General features: G+C 39.8%; 2 protein-coding genes across 10 annotated transcripts in view; one reads left to right on the plus strand and one right to left on the minus strand.

Annotated features, from left to right (window-relative positions):
* The window catches only part of trafd1 (TRAF-type zinc finger domain containing 1), a 48,127-nt gene extending 26,090 nt beyond the window's left edge, over window positions 1-22,037 (plus strand). For 5 of the 7 annotated variants that reach the window (XM_041201971.1, XM_041201969.1, XM_041201972.1 and 2 more), the window contains exons 8-12: window positions 2,209-2,463; window positions 3,363-3,489; window positions 5,187-5,514; window positions 8,377-8,452; window positions 9,889-13,355. In XM_041201971.1, the coding sequence (XP_041057905.1) occupies window positions 2,209-2,463; window positions 3,363-3,489; window positions 5,187-5,514; window positions 8,377-8,452; window positions 9,889-9,933 (831 nt within the window). In that variant the 3' untranslated portion in view covers window positions 9,934-13,355. Of the gene's footprint in view, window positions 1-2,208; window positions 2,464-3,362; window positions 3,490-5,186; window positions 5,539-8,376; window positions 8,453-9,888; window positions 13,356-17,833 lie in introns of those variants that run through there. The other 2 variants (XM_041201970.1, XM_041201975.1) reach the window with 2 other exon arrangements.
* LOC121285485 (probable E3 ubiquitin-protein ligase HECTD4) overlaps window positions 14,191-22,859 on the minus strand; it is a 301,376-nt gene continuing 292,707 nt past the window's right edge. For all 3 annotated transcript variants that reach the window (XM_041201967.1, XM_041201965.1, XM_041201968.1), the window contains exons 74-76: window positions 20,760-20,955; window positions 19,682-19,904; window positions 14,191-18,310 (exon numbers count right to left, since the gene is read on the minus strand). In XM_041201967.1, coding sequence (XP_041057901.1) covers window positions 18,174-18,310; window positions 19,682-19,904; window positions 20,760-20,955 — 556 coding nt within the window. In that variant the 3' untranslated portion in view covers window positions 14,191-18,173. The remainder of the gene's footprint in view (window positions 18,311-19,681; window positions 19,905-20,759; window positions 20,956-22,859) is intronic.

Here is a 22,859-nt window from a genome sequence, read left to right on the forward strand (position 1 = left end):
TCTCTCTCCTTTCATCCAACAAGTGTTAAGAGTACTTTGCCTATCCATTCGACTTCCTCTGCTGCTCCCACTTCTTACCCACCAATTCCCCTCTCCAGCCCTGAACCCTCTCTTCTGTCTAGTTTCTCACTCGAGCTCATCTTGCTATTCTGATCCACCTCCTATGTCCTGAATGCCACTCCCATTTAGTTACTGTCTGCCCAAATTGCCTTTCTGGCCTCCATGCTGACTTGCCTTATAAACAGTTTCCACTCCTCTTTCAAAATTGGTGTCATTACTATTTTTTTTAAACTCAATTTTTTTTCCTTGCAAATTTCTGCGCCTTGTGCAATCTCTAAAATCAGCGTGTTAATTTCCAAATCCATGTCCATCTTTGCTGTAACTATCTGAATCTCTAGTCAGGTTTCTACCCTTGAGTGCAGAAACAGACTTGACCAAATTCATAAATGATATCTGCAGCCAGGGTGCACTATCCTTCCTTGAACTCACTGAAGCTAATGAAATAGTGAACCATAAAAAGGCTCAAGCATCACCCTCCCCTTCCCTGTCCAGTTCAGTGGGATTGAACTTGCTTTATTTACTTTTAGCTATCTGATCGTGGCCAGAGCATCTGCAGCAGTGGCCTTTCTTCCTGTCCCAGCATTGTTACCTCAAATCCATTGAGGATCAATGCTCACCCCCCTATTTACATACTGTTCCCTAGTGACCTTATTCACCCCTTCTTCATCACTGCATCTAACCCCCTTCAGTGTTGGTGTTGTCACACAGCTTGTCTGATAACCAGTCTTGGATGGGCTGTCATTTTTTGCTCCATTGGGAAGACTGAAAGCATCACCTTCAGCTCCTGTCACAAACTCTAACCGTGCCACTGATTCCTTCCTCCTCCCCAGCCGTTATCTCAAGCTAAACCAGACTTGTCACAGCATTTGCATCCTATTCAAGCCTGAGCTGAGTTTCCTCCCCATAAAAAGAACACTTTTGTTTAATTTATGTGACATTATCCACCCCCACCCCTACCTCTTGCCCATTGGCTTCTGAAACCCTCATCCATGCCTTTGTCATTTCCACTGTTCTAATGTTCTACTGGGCAACCTTCCACACTCTTCCATCTTTGCTTTCCCATACCCTTAATTGCACTAAGTCCCATCACCCCTTGTCCTTGCTAATCTATGTTGGCTCCTGGTCCCTTTAATGCCTCTAATTTAAGATTGTTAGACTCATGTTTAAATCTCTTCTCCCCATTTTCACCTCTCCTTAACTAACATCTTGACCTCCATCTACCATACTCCCTTCCTGTGACTCTGGCCTCTTGTACTCCTTCCTGATTTTACTCCACTGTTATCAACCATGCCTTTATTTGTCAAGGCTTCATGATCACTCTGCCTCTCAACCTTCCTCTTCACAAGATCTTACTTAAAACCAACCTTTTTGTCACCCCTCCTACATTCTGCATTGGCGTGGTGTCTACTTTTATTTGTATAATCAAGCAACGTATTTTGGACCATCTTACTAAGTTAGGGGTGCTTTATAACTGAGTTTTGTGAAATGATATTAATGGAGGATTGCAAGCGAGTTGTTCGAACTTGGAAGATTTCATGAATTGGTAGGTACCTCCTGGGATGGTATGAGAATGACTACTTGCATCTAGTTTAGGTGCCGCTTTTAATTTAATCCAAAGCTGTACAAACGTCATTTACGCTTTCATAAAAGATGACATTCGAAAGCTGGACCTTATTCTTTTAAAAATACTGGGCAGACAACCTTAAACCAGAGTAAGCATTTTGAAATTAGGTGAATAGACGCATTACCTGGATGTAATGAGTTCTGAACCAACAGGTAAATCTGTGTTGGAGGACAAAGACACTTGCTGAATCAAATCTGCTAACAAGAAATAAAAACAGAAAATCCTGGAAAAACTCAGCAGGTCTGACAGCACCTGTGGAGAGAGAAGCAGAGTTAACATTTCGAGTTTGTATGATGTCTCTTCAGAATCAGACTCTTCACAGATGCTGTCAGACCTGCTGAGTTTTTCCAGCATTGTTTTTATTTCACATTTCCAGCATCTGCAGTATTTTGCTTTTATCTGCTAACTAGAAATTCCCTGGTTTACAAATAAACTAATAGGGTATTTTTGTTCTGGGAGTATTTCATGTTTACCTTTTTTGCCCTTTTTTTGTGAGGGAATTAATTTATGATTCTCTTTCACAGACTGGCTGTAACCCAGTAAGTGCCTTTGCATCATTCAGTAAAAATACCACACTTATACCGCCGCTGCAAAGGGTCTCCATTCCCAGGACGAACGAGTTTTTCTCCCATCGTCCTCACTTGAATCCCGAATTATTTTCAGAAGACTTTTCGCTGCCATCATACGGTCCATTTGTGGGCTCCAGTGATGGTGATGTCATGATCCCCTGTGAGTTCTGCGGTATAGCGTTGGAAGAAGATGTGCTATATCATCATCAGGTAAAAAAAACTTTTATTTTACAAACCAGTTCACAGGCTAAACCTTCCTACCCTATCAGTATTGCCTGAAGTGTCTGAGTATTGAGCTTCAAGTACCCAGAAGAGAATACCTCATATGAGAAAAGACTTATTAATTCCCATGCACTGAATGTTTTAGTATTCTAGCTAAAAGTGTGTAGGATTCACCACCTGTTTAGTAGATTACTTGATATTACCATATAATTTTAAAGGATTTGGCAAGGTATCTCTTTTAGCAGGATATGCACCCGAGTGAATATGGTGGAGAGCAGCTCCATGCTGCATGGGGGTGGGGGCTTGAGCCACAGATTTTTTTTGAGTTTTCTTCTAGTATGACATCTGCTTAGTGATTGTGGCAGTCACCAGCGATTGTTCTCAGTCTCCTCTCTTTGGTGACACATATGCTTTCATTTATTCTTTCACAAACCTGTGGGTACCAGCCAAACAGCCTTGACCTGATTAGATTTTGTTCATCGGCAGCAGTGTAAATTGAAGCTAGCAGCTATTATACAGCATTACATATTGCTTGAGATCAGTGGGGGCGGGGGTGGTGGGAGGAGGTGTTTGCTAGCAGTTTCATTTCAAATTCACAATAGTCAGCCTAGCTTGAAAATCTTGAGCAGAATCTTAAATTGGGATTTTCTGGCCCTGCCCTCCGCTGGAATTATCTGGTCCCACTGGAAGTCAGTGGACGTTTGGCTGGTCTGCCGAATCTCCCATGGTGGTCCCACCACAACAGGGCTGGAAAATCCTGGCATAATCTTTTAGGCAACATTGATGTCTGCATTTGTCACACGTGGGTAAAAAAGTATAGAGTAAGTACCCATAATTTTCCTGAACTCCATGTCCCCCTCTCTCTTTCTTTCTGCCCCTGTTACCAGGATCAGTGCGATTTGCGACCACCATCAGCAAGACCACCTGATCGAGAAATCAGTCAGCCATTCCTAGTCAACAACACTGAGACAAGAGAACTTCCGCAAGTGCCCATTCATCGACAGAGACACCAGGGTAAGTGCAAGAGTCATTGGCAGCTTTTTTCATATTGTGTGCTAACTAGAAATCAGCTGCATCTCTACTGTGGTTGGGGCAAGGAGAGGAGGAATCTGAGAGAATAGTTAACAAAGTTACTCTTGTGAAGCTCCTTAATTGCTAGCTAGACAAACGTGGGTAAAGCCTGGGAATAGATTGACTCGCAATGGCCAGAAAATGAGGGTGATTATTGTTTTATTTCCCCTGTTGCCCTAACTTTTATCCTCTTCTGAAAGGATTTAACCATCCAGAAGTATCTTTTTAAGTGTTGCCAGTCCTTCAATGCCACATCAGAGTAGTCATTCTTATGTGCTGTCATGAAAATATAATAATTTTTATAAGGTTATTGGGATTTATTGTAAAGTAGGAATAGTTAGGTCTGGGTGGTGAGAAGCTAAGTAAGTAACTTGAAATGCTAAGTAAGTAAATATGATTGAAGTTTTAGAATGTGAGGTGTAAAGGGAAAATTTGCATTCTGAGATAAGCCAGAGTAGTTTTGAATTTCAAAGAGAGGGTGAAATGTTACACTTAGCCAGAAGAAGTCAAACAGTACGTTTATTCTTCTCAAAGCTTACTGATAAAATTGGTACTATGAAAGATTTTTATTATTAGAAAGGTAAAGTCCAAAGACACATGGGATTTACATTAAAAAGGGAGAAATGTGTATAAAGGAGATGAGATTTTTGTGTAAGGAAAGAAGGTATTCTAAGATCTAACAAATGTGGAAAGCCTCCAGCCTCGATGTATCAAGCTGCTGCCTAAAGGAACTGAAGCTAAGAGAATTCACTATGAATATCGCTATCCAGGGTATCGCATGTTTTCCCTGGGTCTGTTAAAATCTATTTTGCTTTTACTGTTGCCTTAATGGAGATGTAACTGGGAGTTAGATTAATTAGGAGAGCTAGGATTATCATAGTAATTTGTAGACCTATGTATGTGCTTAAAATTATTTCTTTCATTTAATAAATATTTAATTTAGTTTTACAAAATCCCCCTAAGTCTCGGTAGACTCATTACTACTAAATTTAAGGCTTGCATCTTGAAATCAAAATACAAATTGCTAAACAGTTGTGGCAGCCATTTCAAGTTTCCCTCTGGGATTTGAGCAGCTCAGCATTTACCATCTGCTGTGCCATAACAGTGCTTTGATGGTGGGAATTAATGGACTGTTTGACCTTGGGGCCATAAGACATAGGAACAGACATAGGGGCATGTCAATCCTACTGTGGCCCTACTGTATGTGAACTTTACAATGTAGCTATAACCTTTTTTTATCCTTGCTCCTTCCCCAGCCTAGGACACTAATGTCAATCATCCTTCATTCTGCTGCAGCTGAGATCATCTAACTCTTTACAGACCAAGGTTTAAACTTGGTTTTTTTAATGGTGCAGTACCACACCCGAGGTTGCATATAGTCATTGAATCATTGAAGAATCTGGGAAATTAAATTTATTGAGTTTCTTATCCTTCATATGAGTCTTTGGTGTCCATTTTAAATGTTAAATGGAAGAATAATTTTTTTTAATAGCAGTATTGATTGCTTCATGTTCTGCATTTAATTAAAATATTCACAGCACATTTTGTGTGTATCTTCTTAGTGAGTTTATAAAGAACAGTTTAGTTTTGAAATAAAACTAATGTTTGCAATGCTCTTCATTTATATTCTGTGAATGCAGGAGATGTCAGGCCAAATCATTTTTCTCATCTTGATGGTGTTATCCAGCCAAGACCAGCAATTCGACCTTCAGTTAGAATGAAACCAACAGCAGCCCCAGCAACATTCAGACAGGGGAATGGTGCCCAAAAACCCTTAGCAAGCCAAGATACAGAGGCCATTGCCCCAAATACCAGAGGTGTCAAGGCTTCCAACAGAGAAGCATCTGAGCTGAGGCGGCTGGCCCGGAAACCTCTGGAACCATCAGTGGGCTCTACTCGTCCTATTGGAGATGTGTTTCCAGAGAGCTACAAACCCACTTTTCCACACGCACCTGCTGCTAGATCCAGGTGAAAGTGTGTTGAACACTAGGGGCAAGTAAATGAGCATCTAGATCATTTTAAATGCAATCTGTTTAAAACCCAGTGTAATCACTTGCAGCACATAAATGGATTTTTTTTTTCTTCTAGACATTTGTTGACTTGTAGAAATTGGTTGCGAGGGTGGCAGAAAAATGATAAGCTTTTTCCTGATGGGTAGTTGTTATAAGTGCATTTACCATTGTGTGCCTGAGCTAAAGGGGCTAAAAGCCAGTATTTCTGCTTCTGATCGCTGACCCTCCCCACTGAAAAATGCACATGTTGCTCAGGTGAGGATTAGGCTCTGCTGTAATGCCCCCCAGTTTAATGTAGCCTTGTGTCACTCATTATTTGGGCTTGCATGTTAAGAATGACTGCTGGACACAAACTTGACAATGAGTTGTACTCCCAGGTCAACACCTTCAGGAGAGAAGGGTTGAAAATTGGAAGGGGAAGTACGCTGATGCCCTTTGTTCCAAGTGATTGGAACTACATTTTTTAGGCATCCCTCCCCGCGCTGTTTCACTTGTCCATTTGAGCTGTGTTCGGATGCTGATTTGCTTATCCCTGTGGCCTTTTGTTCTCTTGTGTATTAAGTTTTAATGTTATTTAGTGACACTGTTCTTTCATATGCTACCATGCTGTTCCAGTGCACAGTCATGCTGCTTTGACAGAATTCCCTTCTCTTGTACTGTGTGGCATTTGAGAGTAGCTCACTGGCTCATCATCTCATGGACGTTGTCCATGGAATAAAACTGTTTTGTTTGTGTTCTTTTCCAGTTTTATCACTGAGTGACACAATTCCAAAGTTTGGGAAGCAGTTAGAACTTAGGAGAGGACAATCTGTTTTCGTTTCCAGTGGTGGTTGTTAACAGTTAACCCTGTTGGTACATTTATGTGGATATCATAAAGCTGAGATTGGCTATGGAAATTATGCCTTCAGTGTTTGAATAACTTACAACCAATTACCACCTAGGCTTGGACATGGAATAATTGTTATCTGTGGAACCATAAGAATCAGCATTTTCTGGAGAGGGGGAAGATTTGATGGGTGGGGGAGGGCAAGGGAAATTCCTTTAGAAAAGCAGATTTCTGACTCGAGATTCATAAAGTGACCTTTGTTTTCACTCCTGAGTGCATCTTAAACGGCTTTGAAGTTAGTTTCTGCTTCCAAATGATATCCATTCTAAAAAGAACAGCATAAACCCCAACCATAATAATCATATTTATTGTAAGCTGTGAACTAGCGACAATCCTCAAAAATGAGTGAATGTTTCAGGATTTTCTGACAACATAGCTTGTGTGCTGTCATTTCTGTGTGAGAACGATATATTACAGTTTAAGCACCTAAGAATAAATTATTCGATAGAGTCAAATTTTCTCAGATTATTTAGCATTCTCCACATCTGTGCAGATCCAGCTTGTTGCTGAATAGCTCAAAAGGCAATCCTTGTGGGAAAATTGAAAAATTCTGTGGTGATTCAGTGTGTTAAATACTATTCTTTCATGTCCAGAGGCCTGGGTTAAAATCTAATCTTAATTAAAAGGGATGAGGAGAGACAATGGTAATTTGCAGGCACTCTCAAAGTTGTTTCGCTCATTGGAAATAAGAACATAAAGCAAGAAATAGGATCAGGAGTAGGCCATAATGGCCTCATGAGCCATTCAGTAAGATTGTGACTGATCTTTGACCTCAATTCCACTTCTCCCCACCCCTGATCCCAATATCCCTTGGATTCTAAAATTCAGTTGATCTCAACCTTGAATATATTCAACGATGGAGCATCCACACCCCTCTGGGGTAGAGAATTCCAACAATTCACAATCCACTGACTGAAGAAATTTCTCCTCCCCTCAGTAATAAATGATCACCTCCTTATCTTGAGATTATGCCCCCTCCAGCCAGGGGAAACAGCCTCTCAGCATCTGGACTATCAAGATTCCTTTCTGCTCTTTATATATTTCAATTAGATCATCCCTCGTTCTTCTAAACTACTGAGTATAGGATCATTCTTGTCAGTCTCTCCTCAACAACCCTTATCCCAAAAATCAACCTGGTGATCCTTTTTGCACCCCTTTTTTAAGGCATGGATATCATTCCTTGGGTACAGAGACCAAAACCCCACAACTACTCCAGCTGTGGTCTCACCAAAACCATGTATGATTGCAGCTGGACTTCCTTAGTGTTGTACTCAACACTCTTGCTCTAAGGCTGACATAGCATTTGCCTTCCTGATTGCTTACTGTATCTGCATGTTAACTTTCTGTGGAAGGACACCTAAATCCCTCTGAACATCAACGTTTAAGTTCCTGTCCATTAAAAAAAACTACTGTATTCTTCATGCCAAGGTGAATAAGCTCATGTTCCATATTGTACTCAATCTCCCACCTTTATTGCCCATTTACTTAACCTCTCTATATTCTATTGCAGACTCTTTATGCCTCCCTTAGCTAGCTTTTCCCCCTAGCTTTGTATGATCGAATTTGAATCCATTGCACTCAGTTTCTTCATCTAAGTCATGAATATAGTTTGTAAATCAATTTGTGACAAGATTATTCTGTGTAAGTTTACAGAAATCTAGTTCCAATAGATCCAACAGATATCATAGACTCAAGTTGTTATCATCTAACCATGACTACTTGATTTTATCCCATTATCTCTCCAATCTTTCTTGTGTCCTGCACTGGGTCAGCCTTGGCTCTTTGGCTGGGTTTTCTCATTGAAAGCAAAGATAGCAGTGTTCCTTGATTCTGTTGCTGGGTGAACTTCTCCATTGCACATGACTGTTTAGTGGGACTGAATTTTGCTGTTTCATTCTTGGTTTCTTTATAAGGTCTTTGTTTGCTTTTCAGTCTGAGAACAGAAGGATCTAGGATTTCTAGGAATACAGTTCCTCCTACCTCCAGGAGCAGAGTTCCAGGAATAAAGGTAAAAAAAAAAAATTGGGGGATAAAAAGACTGATTTAAAAGTAGATGGTTACTATAAAAGGAAAAATTACTTAAGTAAAATAATTAGCTCCATGTGCTTTTACTATTGAATGCAGTTTTCTTCTTTCCCATTATGGAGATTTTCTTCTCCCCCACACACCTAATATGCTTCAATTTTAAATGCATGTCCGGAAGATATGGGACAATAAGGACTAATAATGCATATCCCACCTTACAGAAGCTGATCAGGGATCTTTTTACTGGAAGATTGCAGTATTGGCCAAATGCATAATATATTTTCTGCCTTTCGCTCCTAAAGTTGCGTGTTTAGCACAGTCCCCTACGTACCATATGCACTATGGTACCTCACCTAAATGCCTTTCCTTCGTATGTGACCTACAGCAATGAGTGTCTGGTGGTGACATAAGACCTAAAGAAATAGGAGCAGGAGTAGCCATTCGGCCCCTCAAGCATGCATTGCTGTTCAATAAGTTCATGGCTGATCTGCCCCAGGCCTCAGCTCCTCTTTTCATGCGAGCTTCTCATAACCCTCAAGTCCCTGATATTTCCAAAATCTATCTACTTTCTCTTTAAATACTTTGTGATCTAGCCTCCACAACTCGCTGGGGTAGAGAATTTCAGACATTCACTACACTGAGGGAAGAAATTCCTTTGCATCTCAGTTTTAAATGAGTGCCCCCTTGTTTTGGAACTATGTCCCCTAGTTTGAGATTCCCCTACTAGTGGAAACACCTTCTCAACATCTACCCTGTCAAGCCCCCTCAGAATCAGGTTATCTCAGAATCTGAGTGTTACAATTGCCATAGAAACCTTTTAAACTTTTTAAAAGAAACTCAAACTTCCAATGTCTGACTGAAAGGATCACACACCAAGATTTCAAGTTTAAAGACTTTTACTGTAACAAACAAACTAATAGTAATTGTTACTAAATACTTTCAGAAGGCAATGTTTATTCTAAACTATAGAAGTTTTCATGTATTTAACTTAAAATGATTGAAAATCGTCCTCCACAGTTCTTTACTCTGTCCCTTGAGTGGACACTTCATTCTGTCCAAAGCTGTTCTCATGTTTGCTTCCTTTTTTTCTTTGCCAGCTGGAGAACTTCTAATCCCTGAATTGACTTTTAGGGTTAGTTACCCTGGTGATCTCCCTCTAGCCAAAGCAAATCTTTACAATTTTCTTCTCTTCAATACAAGCGCAGACTCCACCCTACGTTCTGTATGATGAACAATAGATACTGCGGCCTCTACCTCTCTCACTTGCTTACTCTCTTGCGCGCCTCATTCTCGCACACCCAGAAACATATTGCTGACCATTGTTCCTGTGCTGTAATGATTGAAAGGAGGATGTGTTTATCTCCTAAGTATACATGTGATTAAAGTGCTCAATTATGTATCTTTTTTCCATTTCTGCAGAATATACCGAAAACAAGACCAGAAAATGATGGGAAAGAGGAGTGATGAAATTGAACTGAACTACACTCATTGCAATGGTGTCCAACTTCTAAATTATATTTAGTGCTAAAACTCAGGATATTCTTTTATTTTCTATGCAAAAAAATTATTTGTGTGGTTTCAATGGTAGTGGTTTTTATTTCCTCTCTTAACTCTGGGGTTTGAAAGAGGTTTACCAGCAGCTCACTTTTTGGATCCCTGCACCACATAACTAAAAAGGCAACAGACATTTTAATTTGGAGACTTTCTAAGCAATTAATCTTGGAGATAAATTGGGGGATATTTTCTAACACAGGTAAATGACAGTTTGGGGGGGGAAAACATGAAAAGTTCATTTTTGATACCTCATTTGATTTCAGTGGGATGTACTATTGAAATGTACAGCTTGAAAATCCCATGGATATGATTTTACCTTGTGTAATCAATTCAAAATATCACAATAGAAAAGGGCTGGTTATAAGTTCAATAGTCTACATATCTCAAAAGTATAGTACTTAACCAATACAAGTACCATAGGGTTATAGCCTCAATTTTCTTTCCAGTACTTAATGTATTAATTTTATTTTATCTTGGTCATCTTGGGTGAGGGCATAACTGTTTCTATGCTGATAGTGATGGTATCTCCTTTTGCCTTTGCTCTAATTTTTCTCGTTTTCTTTTGCTGCTTTGCCCTCTTTTACAGTGGGCTCGTTTTGCTTCTGTGTATGCCCTTGCTCCCTGCTTCACTTTGCTGTGCCTCGAGCGTTCATTTACTTGTCTATGTTGCGCTTTGCTGATGCCTAAATTGCATCATGCAGGGACCACTGATTTTATGTTGTGATCAATACAGAATTAGAAATATTTTTATCTTTCAGGGAAATTTTGCATATGTCAAAAGTTTTAATCTGCATTTTGGGAGTTGTAGACCCAGTCCTAATGACTGTGAAGAAGTGTCTTTTTAAAGACAACTGTTTTGGAATCAAGTCTGCTGCTCTGGGAAAGTTTTTAAATACAGAAACCGTAGAGGCAGTTCATTAGAAACATATTTACATTTGTCATGATGCATGAGTAAATTAGAAAAACACTGGGGGGGTGAGCTAGAATTGTCATTCAGAACTTTGAACGAGACCTCTTGATCGTTGCTGGAGGAAATTGGAGCATAAAGAAGTTTAAAAGTTGCAAAACTACTTGTGACCTACCTTCAGTCTTGCATTGTTCGAGAACTAATAAACATTGTACTTAATGAAAATTATACATTATGACTAGTGTTGGGGATTTCAGAAAATTGAGAGAAGGTGAGAAGTTCAAGATCTCTGAAGAAGGTAAAAATGATGAGGAAACAGTTGCTTGCAGGGGAGAGAGAAAAGAGCAAGAGGAAAAAATTAACATTAGTTGGGCTGTCTGGGGCAGAGGGAAGATAGCGGTGTAAGGAGAAGACTTCAGGACCAAGTCAACTCTTGTATACCTCCTTGTGACCTATGTTGTGCAGCAGCATAGCTGGGAAAGGATTATCTACTGGGCTGTCTGTGGGTGATAAATATGGTCCAATAGGGAAGAGAAATTTTATTCAAAGTCTACATAGAGCAGTAAACAGAAATGAATCGCTTATATAATGGCTACATTTGTGATTTACACTAGAATTGCTGTTTTTGGGTTTGGTGTCTGTCTTTTGTGCAACCTTTTAAATGTATTAATTACAATTATTCAATTAACCACTTTTAAGTTTAAAAAATATGGATGGCCCTCTTTGCAGTAACTTCTATTGATCAACTGGTAAGCTTTTCACTGCCTCTGTAGGAAGGGGATTGGTATTTATTAGTTACCTGAAGAGCTGTCTCTTTTAGATTCATGAAATTGTTACAATAGGCAGAAGCTCCAGTTCTAAATGTGAACATTTTTTTTTGTTTGGTGCGGATCAAATGTCAGTCCTGCCACTGATTCCACAATTGGAAAGCTGTAGGACATTTTAAAATGTGTAGTGGTAAAATATCCTTTCTTGCCATTTGTTTGTATAGTTTTAAACATCTTTATTGTAGACTCTTATGCTCATCTTAAAATGTAAGAGATGTGGCTCGAGTTGCTTCTGTTCAAACTAGATTTATGACCTTTGAGTTCAGAGGTACCTTTGTTACTAATTCTGCTTTTGCTGCTTGGCTATATGGTCAGGGAAACCAGTAAAGACATGATTGCTTTTAGGTTTTTTTTGTGTTAATTAGATTAGGTCATCATGAAACTGAAAAATTTGAGTTTTCCCCTTGATCAGGGAAAAAGTGGTCATTGCATACATCCCTTTTCCAGCTTGTTGGTATAAAGGCACAGGCAATGGTACTGGGCTCAGTCTAATCTGTTGAGGATCAAGTATGAAACTGCAAACCCAAATTCAGTACTCTGTGCATCCCTAATTGATGAGGAAATATAAGTTTGAGGAATGACATGCTCAGCAACTCACGAGGAAACCACTGCTTTTATATCTAGCAGATCATGGTATAGCTTATTTACATAATGAAGGCCCCTTTTATGTGGACAAATTTGTTACGTAATCGCATATTGTGATTTTTTTTTATTTCCCTCTACCCCTCCAGCATTCCCTTTCTCTCAGTTGACTCAAGTCTTCTGGGTAGAATCACAGCCAGTCAGTTCTTGGAAGAATGGAAGGCTTTGCAGCTCTGAGCAATCCACTCACCAAAGCAACTTATAATTTTTGTTACTGTGATGCTGCATTAAATTTGGTGGGGGTGGGGGGGCGGGTGGAGAGAGGAGAAACAAGATTGGTGGAAGAGCCTTATTACAGTCTTGTTACTTTAATTTACTTGAGATGGTGACAATTTCCTGAATATTTTAATATGTAGGAAATGTGTGTGGGGAGAGTAAGCAAAGGCCTATAGTGTAAATGTGTGTGTGTGTGTGTGTGTGTGTATATATATATATGTATGTAGTTATTGTATAAAATAGAATCTATATCTGTGATTCTTAGACAGGGATGGTTGGGGTGTGGAACTAAGAATGCACCACTGCAATATGTTAGTCTTAAACACAAGCTTTGTGGTTGCAAGGAAAACAGAACTTTGTCACGGGTTAAATACTGAAGTGACTCTTTTAATCCTGAATTTGCATCTCATGGCAGAATTATTTACTCCTCTGCCCAGTTAAGTTTTAAAGTATGGGGCAATTTAAAGAATATTGATGAAACACCTTTTCAGTGTGCTCTCCCTATGGTGTCCCCAAAACTAACGTGGATACAGTACACAGCCATCCCTCTGATTAAGTGGTCTGAATTTCATAACTATATCCTTTTAAATAGCTGAAATATTCTGTCTCATGCCATTGTGGTTTTTATCACCAGCATAGAGTTAACTGATTGTGAAATCTTTATCAGCCACTTTTTTTTAATTAGCCATCAGTAACATGTAAATGTATTGATTTACAATATAATAAAGGTTAAATGGCTACAGATCTATTTTTTGTGAAATTGAGTGAATGCTGAGAGTCACACAAACTAGGTTATCATTTGCAGCTAACCTGTTTTTTTTTGCTGTGATAGCAGTAAAGTTTGTGACAAGGATATATAAACTGTTCATTGACCTCAAATTTGAATTGTAATGTCACTATAATTGAACCCCTGCATCTTTTGTCTACTCTTCTGGTAACCCTACAGCTCCATCCTCAAATCTTCCATAGTGACTCCTTGTCTTAATTTAAAACATAACCTTATCTGCCTATACCTATTGTCAGTCAATCTCCTTCTAAAACTCTCACAATTATCCTAAGTATACAAGGGTTTGATCTGGTGACCTACCACTGACCAAAATATTTCCCACTAGTCACCTCATGAATCCTTGCACCCTTTTTAACTCAATTTACAGCACTTCTACTATTGCCCTATTAACTTGCTACTTCCTCCATATTTTGTGAATTTCATCCCAGAAAATCAGCTACTTGATTTGTGAGCTGGAGCTGGTTAAAAGGATGCATCCCTTTGACCATCTAACGATTTAGGAAAATTAGTCCTAGCATAGTTTTCATTTCATAAAGCCTAGCTGAGGGAAGTGCCTGGAGGTGTCACTCCAAGTTACTATTTGGTGAAGCAGGGATTCAGGAACCAATTGGAAGCAACTGTTTGCTATACTGACTGTAATTCTGGGGACTTTAAGGAGGACATGCTATAGTTTAAATTGTTTCCTACAATAAAAGTTTTAAAACAATCTTGTAATGTCATTTTTTCGGACTTGATTACTACAGCAATTGAAAGAGTCTTTTCCATAAAAACAAGCAACAACCTTATTCTAAAGTCTTTCAACTGTTTTTAATATGAATGTAATTCCCATTCATACATCACTGCTTTAGGTACCAATGCAGACTAGATCAACAATACAGATGATTTTTAGATGCATTCATAAATAATTGCAATAAATATACATCAATGACTGTACAGAGCACATTAACACCTGTATGTTGATATGTCCTTTTAATTTGTTTAAAGTTTATCTGGTTGCTCTCAGTAAAATGGAGCAGTTGTAGCAGCAGATTAACATTACCACAGCCAGCACCACATCACTCTAACAAGGCAGGGACAAAGAGCCAGATCCACACTAGTGTGAGCCTTTTTTGTGTGTGTTGTTTGAGGGGGGTGGGGAACAGCACACATGGTGAGGCTGGGGATTAATTAAGCAACAATATGATACATTTGTTTAAAAACATCTGGATGTGCTCCTCTTTGTACTTCATGAAATCAAGCATTGTGAGTGAGTCACATGATAAAAATAACTGCCTCTAGCCTGACCCTGTTAAACCAGTTTCCAATGTCACATAGGTTCAGCACCCTTTATGCTTTTAATCATAAATGCTAGCCAAAGTTATGTCAATGCTATAGGGGCATAACTAACACTTCTAAAGTAAATGAGTTATATATATAAAAAAACCTGTTCCTGTATATTGCCATAGTGTGGTTCTGGGTATTTTCAATCAATTGAATCTTGGTCACAAACAATCAGTCTGGCTGAAACACCCCTTTCACTTCATTCAATTAAACCAGTGAATAAAATGGATCATTTCACTACAAATCTAATTCCAGAATTTATCATAACTGATGTATATGTGTACTGTGGATCAGGGATTACCCTGTGGTTGTTTGTATAATTTGATTATAAAATGCAAACGCCCAACAAAAATAAATTCCCAGCACCAACCACTGGCAGTGGATCAATGTGCTCTTTGTCTGCCAAATAACTTAGCTCTAATTACACAAAACCTTCATTCACTCAGTTATTAAGCAGGCCCTTCACTTATATACTTGCAGGCTATCTGACCATTGCACAGCAAAAGAAAAAATATACACTCTACACCCTATGATAGCTTATGTTACACATTATGTATCTAGAGGTTCAGTGTTCAAGCTTCCTACCACAAGCTTTAAGACCTGTCAAATCTATTAACGCTGCCAGTTTCATGCCCCTTGGAGGGACATTATTCCTGCTCTTATCTCTCCTGCCTTGTGTGCTTGATGCCCAATACTAATATCATTGTAGAATCATGTGCCCAAGCAGTTCTATGACCTCAGCCGTTCAATTCTATAAAATTACTCCTGATTAATCCCAGAATATTTTTAAAAGCTAGTGTTTTAGATATTTAGTTCCATTGATAAATGCTATAAGTTAATGGATATTGGGGGCACGTAAACAAAATCTCCCATATTCTTCTTTGTTTTGTCAAACTAATACAAAAGAAAATAAGCTGTGAAAACATGGTGAATTAGCTACTCTTTTACAAGGGGTACTATTATTATTACTCGGTGTCAATTTGAATTAATGCACTTGAGGTACACGTGAACTTCCCCATTCCTATTACACAAATAGTTCCCACTCCCATTTACAAAATCACAAACAATTTCAGGGACACATTATAACAGAGGAGGCTGTAAGAGGTCAAGGTTCTGCTGTCTTCCAGCTTATTTTCAGATTTATCGTTTTACAAGCTCAGTGATATTCTATGGATTATATTAAAGCAAAAAAAATGTCAAGTTCTGGATTTATACCTGTGACGGGAGTGGGGGGGGGGGGGGGGATGTTGAAGGAATTTACACAATTAGCAAACACATGCATACATGTGGTACATTCACTATGCTCTGTCAAATTCAAAGTTAGGAATTTAAATGTAGGCAGAAAAATTTAAAACAAACAGCTTTGCCCTTAGTGTGCCTTCAAGCTGCATATTCATGTTCTGTGCATTCACTGATGTGCTCATCTCAAATATGAGAATGTTCAGATATTCAAAGCAACAGCAACCTTCAAATCTGGAACCACAGCTTGTAATCTCTGTGGCTGTATATTCAACATACATTTACAATGCAGACCTCTCCCTCATTTCAGGTTAGATAACAGTGATGCTGCCACTCAGAGCTTGAGTTGTGTCTCTATCACTTTTATTGGGCACTATTTACATTTTTTTTGAACTTGCAGTTTACTTGCTCCTTCTAACTGCTGCTGATGATGGTTTTGCCCACACAACTAAACTTCACGTGACTTGGATAAAATGAGGGCACCAAACCATGGTGTCTCTTCAAGCAGTATACTTGTCAAGGTGTTCTGCAACATTTGGCAGGGGTAGCATTTTACAATGTTGTTAACCAATTTACTGCTGAATGTGTTTCACAGCTTTTAAGCATGGTTAAGCAGTGCAAAATACTATTCTGAACATTTTAAAAAAGGCTGTAAAATAAAACTTAAACACATTGAATCTCAGTACCTGAGTCACAAAGTTAAAACCAAAGATTGAAAATTTGTGCATTGGGTTGTGCAGAATTTTTCTAAGTAACTCAGGCTATTTTCATAGCAAATCTTTGATCAAATCTATGCCAAGAGAGTTTTATTTAATTAGGGCTCATTGCTACTGCTCGCATTTCAACTTTAATATGGAAAATTCAAAATGAAGAGAGGATGCTGGACTTCTGATGTAGTGGTTTAGGGTTCAGTTCTGTGATGCAAGACAGTTTTAGCCATTCAGAGACCAGACACTTCACTTAGGGGAGAGAGAAAAAAATAAATTGCCATTTGGAAGTAATTGTAGGCCACACTCACCGACAGCCACCTGTGTCTACCCACTTGGGTGGGAACAGAGTGTAATTTGAAACCCCGAGAGGAGTAATGAAAGGGGTGAACGGAATCTGCAATCATTATAAGAGACTGACCTCTAACACAAAATATCTTTCCAGATAACTGTCTCTCAATATTACCCACTCCCAATCTTAGCAAGCTGTGCTGAATTGTGATCCATATCAGGTATCATTTGTCAGCAGAAAATGAGATATCCAATAAATTCATTTACTCCTAGCTCCAAATCAAGGCTCCTGGTTACATTACAGTATACCTCAATACCACTGACGATCAGCAGGGAGCTTTACAAGAAAATACTTGAGGACAAGGGTTTCCAGTCAGCATGACAAAATCCTACAAAATGAATTAAGGAGACAGCTGAGAGACTCCTGATGGCAAAGCAGGCATCTGTTAACATGCTGATCCAATATACCATAAGTACTCACAACCTTATCTTTTTGGGAAAAAGGAGAAAAAAGGGAAGAAGGCTGGGTCACATGATTAATATAAATCCACTGGAAGGTTCATTGCCGGTAGGTGGGGGTATGCCTTCCGTACACTGATGATCACAACACATTAACTTTGGAGCACTTCAATTCTGTCGCACACATGTGGTTACTTGACATTTAGAAGCCAAAGCTGATCTGGAAGATTTGTCTAATTTTGAACAGTATCCCCATGTGCGCACTTTTGTGCAAGGGAAAGTAAAATAATTTTTCCTGCAGTAAGAACATGAAGGATAAAATGCAGCTCCAAAGTTAAGACCACAGAGTATAAAAACAGTTATATCCTACAATGAACTATTATCCTGTTTGACCACAAGTGTTTGTGTTTTAAAGGTACAGTAACATACACTGCTGTTGTTGTAAAAGCACCGTACGCTCTTGGAATAGCTGCTCGACAAGACAGCAACACACCGTATGCTCTTGGAATAGCTGCTTGACAAGACAGCAACACACCATTCTCAGTCCATCAACAGAAACGGAAATTTACAAAAAGAAAGTTTGCACCAGCATGGAAGCATTTTGCTCGTGACGGGTTCAGGACGAACTGCTCCCAACTGCGGCACAGATTCCACCTGCACTTCCACCTCAATTTCTTTTCTTAAAAGTAGGGTCAAGGAAGTTCTTGCATCACCGTTTGTTGCAAAAAGATCTGGGAATTCCAGGTGTATCCTGCTCAGCCGCTGAGAGGATCTTCACGGTAGTGGATGGCATAGCGGAGCTTTTCCAGCATGATGTCGAGTGAGGAATACTGAGGAAGTTTGATCATAAACATACAGGTTTCCACCCTGATGTATCGGGAATCTGGTGAACCTGAACATGAAAGGAGAAACAAGGGCAGATAAGTTAAACAAAATGAACGATTCCTAGCAGTCCCCACACAAATCTTTCTTACTGTTGCACATAAAATCCAATTATGTAAGTTTCTATGATTTCTTAATTTGCTATTTTCACTAACCATCCATCCTTTGGACCCATTCATATTCTCTGGTAATAGCTGTACTTTTGAAGGTGAGATTCCCTCCATCTTGGGTATGGCTCCACAGGCAGCAGATTTTAACATACAATTCTAGACACTATGGTTCAACAGACTTTTCATCCACTGGTCGCAATGTAGCTGAGCCCAACTGCATTTTTATCCATTTTCTATACACCATTGTGTGGTGTTACTGTGCAGCAAATTAGGCCCAAGAACCCTGGTTGACATTTCCCTCCTTCAGGTTAAGAGGTGCCATGGCAAATTTCAAAATCTGTACTACTGCCTGACAGTGATGAAAAGCTCAACAGAGATTGGGAATTGACTTGGAGCCTTTTTGGCTTTTATGGCTCAGCTCCACGTCTGACCAATGTACTTACCATCTCAATGATCAAAGCCCCAGCCCTTTTTTGAAATATTTTTCATCCAGGTTCCCCATATGCCAACCACCACCTCTGGTCAGGGAACTGAGCAACCAGCCTGCTACCAACAAAGCAGCTCTGAAACCAGTAGCTTGGAAGATTGATTCTAGTTGTTACTTCTCTAGTGAGAAGTGCCTTTTCCTCATTCCACAGTGGTACAGCTCAAACGAGGAATTCCTAGTTATGGATAAGATCAGTTAATTGGTGTGTTTTCAATTGTTACTGCTCATGTGCAACTAGATTGAGAAGTTCTTGAAGTTATCTCTTACAGTGTCTGCTAAAAATATTTAAAATGAAATGCACACATTCACTTCCTACCCAGCTCTTCGATGCATCATATTTTTGTCCTTTCCCAAAGGTTTTCTGAAACACACTATTCAGTAAAGAGAAATTCAGTTTCTCATGAACAATTTAGATTTCTACCCCCCAAATATTGGTTTTCAAATGTCACTGGACACAGTGTACAGAGAGATAGTCTCCAGCTGAGCCTTAAGTTTATGATGTCAGTTACACCCTCAGGTGAAGCTGCAGAGTGCAAGTGCTTTTTCATGGGAAAATGATAAAAATCTGGAAAGCGACCCAGCCTCTGGCCTAGTGATATCACCAGAAGGGAGAATGCATTTCTGTCATCTATGCTGACGGATGGTGAGAGTTACAGGGCACAGAAGGGGTGAAGTAGAAAATATTCATCACTGTGGCAACACAGCCTCAACTGCTGTTAAAAGGCTGAAAGGACCGACTGCAACTGTGATTCACCAGAAGCACATACATAACTCTTCAGATTACCTGCAGCTCCATCAGGAGGGGCGATCTTCATTGGATATGGTGGAACGTGGGCAGTATCTGGGCCTCCATCTTTGCATGGACAGGTGAATGGTATTCGTTCCTGGTTGCAGGCAAACTTGATGAATTTGCAGAGTTCCTCCTGAGTGAACGTTTCTAAAGCTGCCCAGAAGAATTCAATATGCTGGTCAGTCTCCATCAGTCCCACCTGGTACATGGTGTGAGCCTGGGTGGGAGCAGAGCAACAAAGTCGCATATGTGACAATACAACAAATATATTCTACTAGTTTCTCTTTCTTTATAAACAGGTCAAGCAATTTACCATGACCAAAAATTGCAGAATGGATGCAGGGAAAATATTGGCAATTGTGGGATACTTATTTCCAGGAATTAGTTGGACTCACTCATCGGCAAATTATTTTTCATTTGCTTTAAGGTTCAAGAATGATTTTTTTCTTTGATTATCTAAAATTGAAAGATGTTTCCAGCTGTTCTTACAGTCAGTAAACGTTCTCTGCTTGATTCTACTTTAAACTCTGAATTATAGTGTTTGTGACTGGAGCTGAGCAGAGCAGACTTGTTGGTTACTAATAACAGCTGATCTTGTAAACTCCACATTCTCAGTTCCAATAACCAGCACTTTACTACTGTTTACAATTAAAACTAGAGTTTGAAGTTAAGAGGAGAGGTGAGACTGTGTCGAGCTTGTAGGACCAAGTTCCAGTAATCAGCTGGCCATGTAGTTAGCAAGTGCAAGGTTTCATGCTACTCAAAGGCACTTAACAGTCAGCAATTGCAGCATTCTCCAACTGGACCAATCTTCCAAAAAATATAAAATTAATGGCCGCGCTCATTTATATTACAAAGCTATCACTGGAGATACAGAATTTCAGGCAGAATGGCAAAATTACATGTGCAACATCTAAATAATGTTGTGCTGATCACCAAATTCTTCTGCAGTATAAATTAAGAGGATTTTGAATAATGTGCTGCAAAAGAACAGGTTATAGGAAGGTGAGGTGCATTGATGATCAAAGTGGTTTCTAGGACTAGTTTCCTTAACTTCATGAACGATGAGTACCTTTAGAAACTCCAGGTTTATGTAGGGCAGGCCACATGTCCTCAGCTCCATTTCCAGTGGTGTTGGCAGTGTCAGGAGCTGTAAGGGAATGATAGAGCCAAGCCCTGCACGCACTGCAGTCATGCAGTCAGTGTTCTCTATCTCTTGTAGCCTCAGATTGCGGATTGCTGACGCATATGCATCTTTATTTTCCCACCTGTACAAAATGAAAACAACAATAGGGCATGAAACATGACATCAGGAAATAAATTGTTCAACACTTTGCACTAAGTATAAAAACATGAACACAGTACAGGTTGGGAGGGATAAGGCTGAAAGAGATTGTAGCAGTTGAAGTTGTTCATTCCTTCCTACAAACAGCTTTTCTTCTTCAAGTTATCCCCTCTTATCATTCTATAAGAAGCAGTCTTCCTTTTAACCTAGAGCAGTGTTGAGTTTTTGGACTCTGGGTATCATAGCTGAGCTTGATTCTATCCTCACCCATTCAAATAAAGGCTTTCCAACACAAGAACCTGGACTGTGATCAGTTGTGACAATCCAGGCTGCTTATTTCTTCCCAAATGGAGACCAACTGTAGTTTCCAAGACACATTGAACTGTTTGGATCAATGCAATGCCATTTATTCATGGGAATACTTTTCTGCTCATTCTTTTTCTCTGAATGGTGTGCATCAGTGAGGCTAGTGATATACTTGCAAGACTAACATCCCCAACACCGCCCATCCTCCTCCCCTACCAAATGCCACCCAAGATAGGAGGCAAGGTGCACGCCCACAAAAGGCAAAATTAAAGCAGCAACTTGCTCTGAACTTCATCTGTATGCCTTTCACTGACTAAAATTTCACTTCTCTCGACCCCTCCATTCTCTGGCTTGTTATGCTGCTTGTCCAACATACTGTACTAGAGGAGCAGAAATTCTCTCCAATTAAATGTTTGGAAGACCAAAGCCATTGTTTTTGTTTCTTGCCACAGCCTCTGTTCCTCAGCCACTGGTTTCATCCTTTCCTCTGGCCACTGACTAAGGGCAAAACAGATTGTTTGCAACTTTGGTGTCATATTTGACCCCAAGATGAGCTTCCAACCTACATATCCGTGTCATTGCCAAAACCACCTCCTTTCACCTCCAGAACATTACCCCTCTCTGCCCATCTCAGCTCATCTGTTGCTGAAACTCACATCCATGTCATTGTTTACTCCAGACATGACTTTTTCCAATAATTTCCTGAAATGAAAACTGAAAATGCTGCAAAAAAACTCAGCAGGTCTGGCAGCATCTGTGGAGAGAGAAACAGAGTTAATGTTTCGAGTCTGCATGACTCTTCTTCAGAACTAAAGATAAGTAGAAATGTGATGGATTTTATACTGTTTAAGATGAGGTGGAGCTGATGGAGCAAAATACATCAGGGATAGGCGGGAGCACAGGGGAGATTTGACAGAGGTGTCATGGATGCAAGACAAAGGGAGTGTTAATGGACTAAAGAAGGTGCTGATAGTGGCATAAAGGTAAGATAGCAGAATGTGTTAATAGCAGAACAAGGGTCAGCACTCTGTGAAAGCGAAACATAAAAACAAGTGACAGATGGCCCTGTTGGGAGGGATGGTTGGGAAAAGAAAAAAATTGTATTAAAAAAGGGGTCAAGATGGAGGAGCGAATTCATGGTCTGAAGTTGTTGAACTCAATGTTAAGTCTGGAAGACTGTAAAGTGCCTAATCAGAAAATGAGGTGCTGTTCCTCCAGTTTGCGTTGGGCTTCACTGGAACAGTGCAGCAGGCCAAGGACGGACATGTGGGCATGAGAGTAGGATGGTGTGTTGAAATGACAAGCGACAGGAAGGTCTGGGTTACGCTTGCTGACTGAGCGAAGCTGTTTTGCAAAGCGATCACCCAGTCTAGTTTTAGTTTCCCCAATTCATAGGAGACTGCATTGGGAGTGGCACATACAGTAGACCAAATTGAAGGAGGTGAAGCGCCTGCAAGGAGTGTCTGGGGTCTTGGACAGTGAGGAGGGAGGTGGTATTACACCTTCTGCAATTGTATGAGGAGGTGCTATGGGAAGGGCATGAGGAGTTGGGGGTGATGGAGGGAACGGTCCCTAAAGAAT

Source organism: Carcharodon carcharias, chromosome 13, assembly GCF_017639515.1.
Source record: "Carcharodon carcharias isolate sCarCar2 chromosome 13, sCarCar2.pri, whole genome shotgun sequence".
In the NCBI taxonomy this organism is placed as follows: domain Eukaryota; kingdom Metazoa; phylum Chordata; class Chondrichthyes; order Lamniformes; family Lamnidae; genus Carcharodon; species Carcharodon carcharias.